This window comes from Monocercomonoides exilis, assembly GCF_001643675.1.
Source record: "Monocercomonoides exilis strain PA203 chromosome Unknown scaffold2-2631571, whole genome shotgun sequence".
Taxonomy (NCBI): domain Eukaryota; phylum Preaxostyla; order Oxymonadida; family Polymastigidae; genus Monocercomonoides; species Monocercomonoides exilis.
The window spans coordinates 20,001-30,988 of NW_027150547.1; the positions used below are offsets into that span (position 1 = coordinate 20,001).

Here is a 10,988-nt window from a genome sequence, read left to right on the forward strand (position 1 = left end):
AGTCATGTATAAGTATCATCGCTATTACATATGCTCCAGCGCCATCCATTTTCAGGGCCAATTCATTCGGCAGGTGAGTTGTTACACACTCCTTAGCGGATACCAACTTCCATGGCCACCGTCCTGCTGTCAAAATGAATTGACACCTTTTCTGGTATCTATATGAGCATATATTTAGGCACTTTAACATGACGTTCGGTTCATCCCGCATCGCCAGTTCTGCTTACCAAAAATGGCCCACTAAGAGCTTATTATTTTTCTCAAAAAATATGGGTTTTCTTTTTATTAGTTAATCAAAGTTTAATGCCCAAAAGAGCATAATTCAAACAACTTTTTAGAGTAGTAGAAAACAAATCCTTATAAAGACTACCGGAGTCCTACGGATGTTTAGGGTTTTCTTAAAATGCAAACCAAAACAATCAGCACGTCCAGACTCCTTAAAATAGCATTCTACAAGCCTTCTTACCAGCTTCATCAATAGAACACTAAAAGATTACCTTGCCAATTTAGAGTTTGAGAATAGGTTGAAGAAATTATTTCTCCAAGACCTCTAATCATTCGCTTTACCTGACAAAACATTCTTTCATTATAAGCTCCTGCTATCCGGGGGGAAACTTCGGAGGGAACCAGCTACTAGATGGTTCGATGAGTCTTTCGCCCCTATACCCAAATTTGACGAACGAGTTGCACGTCAGTATCGCTACGAGCTTCCATCAGAGTTTCCTCTGACTTCACCCTGATTCAGGCATAGTTCACCATCTTTCGGGTCCTAGCAGATATGCTATAACTCAAACCATAAGAAAAGCAGCCGAGTTTTATCCCAAAACTACCTTTTAACAAAAACTTTATGGTTGGTCAATGTTGCCAGGATCTCCACCAAAAGGATTCACCCTCTCGGCGAATAACCCCTTCACATTTAAGGGCTTTCCAAATAATCCCCTTCACTTTCATTACGCATCCCTGGGTTTTATCCACCCGAATACTCGCATATCTGATAGACTCCTTGGTCCGTGTTTCAAGACGGGGCGATATAAAGCGCATCAACAAAGTCAATTCTTCTTATTTGGAATAGGAAATCGATATTAGAATCGCCATATTTAAGATCAATTAGTTCACTAATAAATAAGACAATATTACCATTTATTCTTAATTCAATATAATCAAGGCGAGCTTAACCAATCGAAACAAATCTTTTAAAAACCAAATATGAAGAAAAAGAAAACAAGTTTCCTTTCTCAACTCATCTGATTTAATTAAAAAATTTGGAATAAATTGAAAAATATCATCCCAGAACTAATATATGTAAACTCTGGTATTCTCGATATTTCCATCCCGTATCTGATATCTTTAACCAATCCATATTCTCAGATACTTATTACAAAGTATTCTATCCCTGTATCGAATCCAATAGGTAAGTCTTGCTTCAGGATTATAACAGAATAGGAAATCATCAAGTTTAATAAAAAACCTGACAATATTCAATAATGTCTATTCCCACCTTTCCTCCTATGTGGATTTCGGTTATTATCAAAACTATAGAATACCATTGACCGCATTCTTATGTTTAACATTCATCCATAACTCCCAAGGGGAACTATGAAGAGAAGGGAAATGATGCTATCCTGAGCAAAGTGGTTCGGCTGTTACACCTTTCTTTTATATCCTTATAAGCACGGGTTTATATCAGATATCAATAACAATTATAAATTACTATTCATATGTATCCCCCGACTTTACAGTTAAGCTTACAAGTCACTCAGGCCACAATACACCAACCCTCTAGTATTTCATGTCCATAAGAAAATAATTTAATTATATTAATAAAAAACATCTCTGCACTTTCTAAATTTTATATCGCTTGTCCTTTTGGCAGTTTCAAGCACTACTTTCATTCTCTTTTCAAAGTTCTTTTCATCTTTCCCTCACGGTACTTGTTCGCTATCGGTCTCTTGTCAATATTTAGCCTTGGATGAAGCTTACCACCCAATTAGGGTTGCAATCTCAAACAACCCGACTCTATGATTGTAATGTCCAACCGTGACATTTAAACCAAAAAAAGCCATGACAAGTTTGACCCTGCCACACCTTCCTTCAGTAGGAATCGAGATCTACTTTTTACTATATAAACGGGGCTATTACCCTCTCCGGCATTCCTTTCCAAAAACAAAAATAGAAATTTTGATCTCTAAATCATATTCCCGTCACTGACATTAATCTCTCAGAGTTTGACCCCCAAGAGAAATTACATCTTTAAAGTACAACTCTTATTATTTTCTATCAATTGTCAGCCAAGTCAAAAGTTGCCTTCCTTCTCAACTAACTCATAATAAGATTTTAACTTTGGGCTTTTCCTTCTTCCCTCGCAGGTACTAAAGGAATCCTCGTTAGTTTCTTTTCCTCCGCTTATTAAGATGCTTCAGTTCAGCGGGTAATCTTGCTTGATATTTCAGATTGATAATCATAATTATTAAATTTTCTTTCTCAATGTTTTTTAATATTAAACATATATTTTCAATATTATTTTAATATTAAAATTTCTTTTTGAAAAAGAAATTATTATTATTAATAATAATTAAAGATTATAATAAATCTTTGAAAAGATCATTTTAATCTCAAATAATATAAAACAAATCTATTTTTGATTTAAATAGATTTATAATAAATTTATAACCAATTCTGAAACAAGCATGGTCCCTCAATTATAGAAATAACTGAGAAACCGCAATATGCGTTCAAAATTTTGATGACTCGTAGATTTCTGCGATTCGCATTAGCTATCGCGCTTTGCTGCGTTCTTCATCGATACAAGAGCCAAGATATCCACTGCCAAAAGTTTTTTAATTTTTTCTTTAATTAAAAAAACTTTTATTTGTAATAATATCGTTATCTTATTATTGCATCCATCAAATTTATATTTATTTATTTATATTGTTTTTGATTTTATTAATTAAACGTTAATGATCCTTCCGCAGGTTCACCTACGGAAACCTTGTTACGACTTCTCCTTCCTCTAAATAATAAGATTTACTGTCCTTCTAATTAAATCCTAGAGAATCGAAACCCTCACAAGATCCAACAATCCAGACATTTCATCTGATCATTCAATCGGTAGGAGCGACGGGCGGTGTGTACAAAGGGCAGGGACGTAATCAGCGCAATCTGATGAATTGCACTTACTAGGTATTCCTCGTTCATGATCCAAAATTACAAAGATCAATCCCCATCACGATAAAGTTTCAAAAGATTACCCAATCCTTTCGGATAAGGGAATTGCATGTGTTAAAAAATAGCATCCCTTTTTCAAAGCCCCGATTAAGAAGCCCTGAAAACAAAAACACTATTTTTTTTATTTAACACACCCAAAAACAACTTGTTGACTTTATCAGTGTAGCGCGCGTGCGGCCCAGAACATCTAAGGGCATCACAGACCTGTTATTGCCTCATGCTTCCCCCATGTGCAACCATGGTAGTCCCTCTAAGTAGGTTCGAATATAGATCCAGAGCCCCATTAGCCTTCCACCACAACCCCGCGAAGAGCCATGATGAAATTAATTAACTAAAAGAGAATTACAATCCATATCGAAATATTTTAATGATAATTTCAATAACTCACTTCCAAAACAAACTTCTTCCAAACAGCCGAAACTGCTCAAAACAAATCCATCCTGAAAGCTTAATGAGCTATCTCAAAATATATATTTCAATATTAACCATTAAAAGATCTCAGACAACTTCCCGACTTTCTCAACAATCCTCCCCCGAGAGAGAGAACTACTGAGAAAAAAATCGGAAAGCCACCTTACAGACACTTTTCAAAATTATCACCCTATTTAGCAGGTTGAGGTCTCGTTCGTTATCGGAATTAACCAGACAAATCACTCCACCAACTAAGAACGACCATGCACCACCACCCACGGAATCAAGAAAGAACTATCAATCTGTCAATCCTTCCCGTGTCTGGACCTGGTAAGTTTCCCCGTGTTGAGTCAAATTAAGCCGCAGGCTCCACACCTGGTGGTGCCCTTCCGTCAATTTCTTTAAGTTTCAGACTTGCGACCATACTCCCCCCAGAACCCAGAGACTTAATCGATTTCTCTAAAGGTGCTGATGGGGCTTAAAAACAAAAAAACAAAGACAAATAACCGAAGTTACCTCTTTCATTTTTTTGTTATAATTTTAAAAGCAAACTCACTTCACAATTTCTTGTGATAAATCCCAACCTATCCCGAAAGATAGAAATTGGAAAAGCGAATTAAAAAAATAAATTCCCTCCAATCCCTAGTTGGCATCGTTTATAGTTAAGACTAGAGCGGTTTCTGATCGCCTTCGATCCCCTAACTTTCGTTCTTGATTAATGAAAACATCCTTGGTAAATGCTTTCGCACTTGTTTGTCTTGCATAAATCCAAGAATTCCACCTCTGACTATGCAATACAGATACCCCCAACTGTCCCTCTTAATCATTACACCTGTTTCAAAAACCAATAAAACTCAAATCGATAAACAATAACAAAAAAGAACAAGTTCAATCTTCTTATTGTTTAAGACTCGAATGTGTTTGATAACAAAAAAAACAATAAGTTTCCTTATATATTTTATCATTATCAAATTTAAAACACATCAGGTGTCTTATTTTATTATTCCATGCTAATGTGTTCAGTAGCGAATTTCTTTCATTACAAAAAAAACGCCTGCTTTGAACACTCCATTTTCTTCAAAGTAAACTCTCCGAAATTTTCCTCTTCTTTGACAAAGAGAAACGATTAATATAAATCAACATTTAAGTGATATATTAATAATTTCGAAAACATTTACCCCTTTTTTGAAAAAGCCACAAGGACTTCTCCAAAAAGGGATTCGAGGTTATTCAAATTCAAGGCAAGCATAAGATAAATGAAAGATATTGAGTCAATCAAACAACAAGAAATAAATCTTGATGCAAGATTAAAAACAATACCATGATTTTCAAATATCCCCTCATTAATACCCTCCAATCACTTCACTTCCAAATTAAATCAACCCGAAAGCTAATTTAATAAGAAAAATGAAGCAGGACTAAGTATAGAGAAACATCTCGCCCCCTCGAACAATTAAAAACTCCAAAATCCAACTACGAGCTTTTTAACTGCAGCAATTTTAGTATACACTATTAGAGCTGGAATTACCGCGGCTGCTGGCACCAGACTTGCCCTCTAATTGTTTCTCTTTCAAGCATTTACATTGAAACCATTCCAATAGCAGAATACCATTAGATACCCCGCTTTGTTATTTTTTGTCACTACCTCCCCATATACGTCATTGATTGGGATTGGGTAATTTGCGCGCCTGCTGCCTTCCTTGGAAGTGGTAGCCATCTCTCAGGCTCCCTCTCCGGAATCGAACCCTAATTCTCCGTTACCCGTCAATACCATGGTAGGCCTCTATCCTACCATCATCAGTTGATAGGTCAGAAATTTCAATGACACATTGCCAAGACGATGGGCTCTTAACCCACCCTGGCAATTCGACATTTATCATGAATCACCATTATCTTTCACAATGGACACATACTCTTACACCCCTTGCGAGACTTCAAACATGTGCCGAAATAAGTTTTTGATCCATATAGAATCAAACATTTAAACTATTCCTAATGGTTTTCGATCTAATAAATACAATCCTTCCCCAAAGGGTGTCTCATTGCTGAAACACCCTTAGTCGGATCTTTTTCAAACCCACCCTTCTTTCCATTCCGAAAAACAAAAAGAAAAATGAATTCTCGCATGTATTAGCTCTAGAATTACTACGGCTATCCATGTAGTAAATTATATTTCTATTCAAAATATAACATTGTCATTGTCAAATAAATTATAACTGTTGTAATGAGCCATTCGCAGTTTCATAAATACAAGTTATTTATACTGACACATGCATGGCTTAATCTTTGAGACAAGCATATGACTACTGGCAGAATCGACCAGATACATTTATATATAAAAATCACTAACAAAAGACAAAAAGTCCATTGTTAATAACTTTTAATAATAAATATTAATATATCATATTGTTTTGTTTAAGACAACATAATATAGTATTTTAGTCATAATTATTAAAACATCACCATTCACAAAGATTGATGATATTTCAAGAATAGACACAATATTTTCCCTTCTCAAATATTAACACATTATTTTCTTTCAGATAAACTTAATAACTGATTAAAGTCAGTTATTAAGTCATCCAATCATAATCATTAATATTTGTATTATCACAATGTAATCTCAATATCAAAACACTTTTCTCATCATCATCAAAACTGATAATATAAAAAGCTCTGATAGATCATTACAATATGATTTTTCATTCGCAACTTACAATTATATTTTCACCTTTTGAAAAAGTGGCAAATAATTGTAACAGTTCAAATACTCTCAATCAATAGAAACATGACATTTATGTCTTCAAACAAACAGAGAAACTGTTCATTTTGATTTCATCATTGTCACATTCTATCTCTCGATAGTCAAATCCAACCCCCACATATTAGGCAACCAAACCCAATAGTTATAATGTGCAATAACAATCCATCTGAACTCAATCAATGATATACACATATACATATCGACCACACCATACATATAGACAAGGTCTCAACTTCATGAAGTACTCTTTTCTACAATATTCAAACAAGTCAACATACATGTATTTCCAACAACAAAACACCCCAACACTTTCACACAAATCCCCACATTGTTGCTTTTCTAAAATCAAGCAGTTCTCCAAGATGGATTCATTGCATCCAACTCAAACTACTTCACCCCACATAACCATATACTATACTGCCTCACAACACACATTCACTACTAGCATAGCACTCTCTCACAACAACTTCTCAGACTAATCGATTTTATTAGAGCCATTTTTATCTCTTCGTCCAACATTTTTTACACATCAGACTCAAAGATTCAAACAACTCACTTTATTATTCGACCCATCTGATTAGTCATTGCTACCAGAAGATGTTTTCATAAAACATGTATTGCTTAGCCCTTATATACAATCACATGTTGCTTTTCATTCTTATCAGACCCAACAAACCCATCCCTTTTGAACCACCTTCATTTATACTTCACACTCAGTGAGTTTCTGTATAATCATGCAAAGGTATTTCATTCAAAGAGACATATACATATTATTCCCATTCAAATACCATATACTATCTTCCTTAACATAAAAAGCCTACTCACCTATTTGCTATACATATGACATAATACTATATACATATATATACAATAGACCACTATTACACAATGCCTCAGTCTAATAGACAGCCCCCTATACAAAATTTTTCATTCAAAATCCACCTTTTTTCCCTATGGAGTTTCATATACAAGTCACACTTCTATACTAACCCCATATCACATAAGCCCTGGCTCAGACTATCCTCACCAGACAACTTTTGTCGAAAAAAAATGAAGTCAGAAATAAAATTTTTTCGGGGGGTGTCCCCCTAAGTATACTTCCGTAAAAATCCCCGACAGCCCGCACCCCGAACACCATCTTTTCCAAAAAACTCATAGACTCAATTACACTACGCCCAGGTTTTCGCGTTTTTTTCCGTTTTTCATACTAGAAATACACTACGAAAACGAGGTCATCGAAAAACCTGCTTTGATACTAAAAAATCTCAAAATTACACTACGCCCCGAAAACCTCGGCGTAGTGTAATAAAGAGTATTTTGATACTAGAAAATATCGGCTAGTATCAAAAGTGCCCCAAATACACTACGCCGCGAAAACCTCGGCGTAGTGAAAATGCCCAAAAATGATACTAGAAAAAACTCAATGAAAATTTTTAGTATCCTTCCATAGTGTTTCTTGGGATGGGGACACACCAAAGCCTTGCCACTACTGCACCACCTTGTGTATGCCCTCACTGCCTTTCATCTGGTTTTTTGTTCCAGCCTTCCAGCTCTTAAGCCTGGCCCGCTATCCCCACTTCAATGTTTCCATAGGAAATGCCCTTATGAAAAGTCACTATTTCTCACACTGCTGCTGGAGCAGCCAGAGGAGTGGAGTGGAATGCCTATGGGAGCGTAGCGGCAGAGCATACGCACAAACTCATACCATCAGCTAGCCTGTAAGTTATGACCAGTAAAAAGATATGAGAGTGGGAACACAGGGGAGGTCAGTCACTTTTTCTATGAAAAGTTCATGTATTTTGCCTATGGCTCCAAGGCAAGCAGAGTAATAGGAATACAAGTGGCACAGCTGGATAGAGGGAGAGTGTAGCTAGACCCTCTATAACATTTTCGAGTCTCGCACTCTCAAGCCTGAGGCACTACAAGGGTTGGTACATAAGGGGTCCCAGTCAATATTTTCTCTCAATGAAATTTCTCATAGGAAAGATAGTAGTATATTGAGTGTGGTGGCGGCATTACATAGGAGCCCAACGGGAATACTGCCATCGGCTAGGCACAGTGTGCAGCTAGACCCTCTATAACATTTAGAACTTTCCAGCTCTTAACCCTGTGGAGCTATGATCCAACAAACATAAGGGGGTCCTAGTATAAGATTTCATTGAAAAGGAGTTTTTCATAGGAAGGACACTAGTATATCGACCATAGATATAAGGGAAGTTGAGGGATCTCAATGGCGATAGCACCAATGGATAGAGGAAGTGTGGAGCGAGTTTCCCTATGGCATCGAGAACTTTCCCAGATTCCTGTGTGATTCGCTACAGGCCAGCCAATGAGGGGGGTCCAAGTCACTCAAAAAGTCAATTGAAAATACTCACTTTTTCTGCCACTGCCCTTGGCCCAGCCACAGCCCACCAGCCGAATGTGTGCCACATTGTACCAGCAGGGCATGCCCACCCCACAGCACCATTGGCATGTCTGTAAGTTATGACCGATCAAAAGATATGAGAGTGGGAACATAAGGGGTCCCCTATGAAAAATTGAACCTTTTTCATTCAAAGATGTCAGTATATTGAGTATAGTGAAAAGGCATATGGACCGAGGGCAAAGATATTACTACCAATGGATACTCCAAGAGCACAGCTACTTGCCCTATGGCATCTAGAACTTTCCAGCTCTTAAAGGTAATTCCCTATGACCCATGGAATACACAGGGTCCATAGCACAAAATATCATCGAGAAAGGGTTTTTCATAGGAAAGATATGAGTATTTGCCTTGTAACTTCAGGGCATCACAACTGAGCCCGATGAGATTACCACCATTGTGTAGAGCGAGTGTGCAGCGAGACCCTCTATGGCAACGAGAAGTTTCGCTGACTTGCCCCTGAGGCGCTATGAGTCTGTGAACATGAGGGGTCCACAGTGTATTTTTCATAGAGAAATTTCATAGACAAAATTTTCTAGTATCAAAAACCTCGAAATACACTACGCCGAGGTTTTCGAAGTGTAGTGTAATTTGGTCACTTTTCTTAGGAGCTCAAATTTCTAGTATCAAAATCATCCTTATTACACTACGCCACGAAAACCTCGGCGTAGTGTAATTTTCCCTTTTTAGTATCAAAGCAGGTTTTTCAGGCATTCCATTTTCATAGTGTATTTCTAGTATCAAAAGTCACAAAAATCGAGGAAACCTCAGTGTAGTAAAATTGAGTCTATGAGTTTTTCGAAAAAGATGGATTTTCTGGTCTGGGCACCCGGGGTCATTTACCATATTTGAGGTTTTTTCAATGAAAGTGACTGAACAAAACCCAGTGCACAGCCCACCCAGCAGGTCCGGCCCACAGCCCACAAACCAGACCCTGCCCACTGCACAGTCCTGGTCCCCCGCTGCACCGTCACTTTTGTTTCTGGAGCTCTCCCTCCAACACCTGAGGAGATAGGTTCGTTGAATGAGAGGGGGTATCTCAATGACTGGCCCTGTCATTTTTCACTCACTTTTTCTCACACCACCGCCCAGCCAGCCAGCCCAGCCAGACTCCCACCACCCAGCCTTGTAGCCACTGCCCACACGCCCACTCTGCCCACATCAGCCAAGCTGTAAGTTATGACCGATAAAAGATACAGCCCAACGAAGTTGGTTTTCCAGTCTGTTTTCCCAATGAAAAAAGTGAGTGTCTGACCCACCCAGCCAGAAGGATCACACAGGCGCCCAGCAGCACCCTGCCCAGCGTGCAGCCACAGTCTGTGCGCACACTGTCACTTTTGTTTCTGGAGCTCTGGCTCCACCAGTGAAGCTCCACGACCCTTCCAACATACCACCCTCAGTCACTTTTTCTGACTGGGGAAATACAGTACATGTGGAATAGAGCCAGGCCAAGCCACAGGGCCTGCCCAGCCATAGGCCCAGCACATAGCCCGCCTCACTTGCTCCTTGCCCTGTGGCCTTTGCAAGCCCTGCCCATCAGCCCTTCCACAGATATCCTCCACTCAACTCCTTTTTCAGTCAAACTCAAATTGAGTCTGTGAGTTTTTCGAAAAAGATGGCACTTCGAGGTCGGGCAGTCAATATCACATAGAAAAATCATCATAGAAAAAATTCAATTTTCATAGAAAAAATATAACATGGTTACTTGGCAACCACTGGAGCCAATCTCTTAGCAATTACACCACATCCTACCCCCACTAACATTCCCCAACATATCCCTCTAACTTTAGTTACTTGCCCTCCCTTCACTCTCCACAGCATCACCAAGTCAATACCCCCCAGTCATTTTTCTATGTGAAAATTCAGAACCGAACTCAAAACAACTAGCCGCTCGGATTTCTCAGCAACCACTGGGCCGATCGAAACCCCGTTTGGCCACATCCGGGCATGGGTAACTGTGCCGGTCATATGTGTTTCGATTCAGCCACTTGCCTCTCAGTTCGCTCTCTGTGACTTCACCAACCAGGCACCCCCAGTCAAAGTCAAAATTTTTATTTCTTTTCTGGACAGCCTGCCAGACCCCCGCCAGCCAACACCCATATGCATGCTATTACCGCACTATATGCACATATATCATGTATTAATATCAAATTTATCTGGCCATTA

The 10,988-nt window shown here is 38.4% G+C and overlaps 1 protein-coding gene across 1 annotated transcript; it reads right to left on the reverse strand.

The window, feature by feature from the left end:
- Positions 1–8,771: 8,771 nt before the first annotated feature.
- MONOS_16911 (uncharacterized protein) lies at positions 8,772–10,596 on the reverse strand (the record flags this gene model as incomplete). Its single annotated transcript, XM_067869783.1, has 7 exons — positions 8,772–8,875; positions 9,215–9,297; positions 9,484–9,556; positions 9,706–9,825; positions 9,905–9,974; positions 10,101–10,351; positions 10,575–10,596. 7 exons carry the CDS (start codon positions 10,594–10,596, stop codon positions 8,772–8,774), a joined length of 723 nt encoding a protein of 240 aa, XP_067735534.1.
- Between the last annotated feature and the right edge of the window lie 392 nt (positions 10,597–10,988).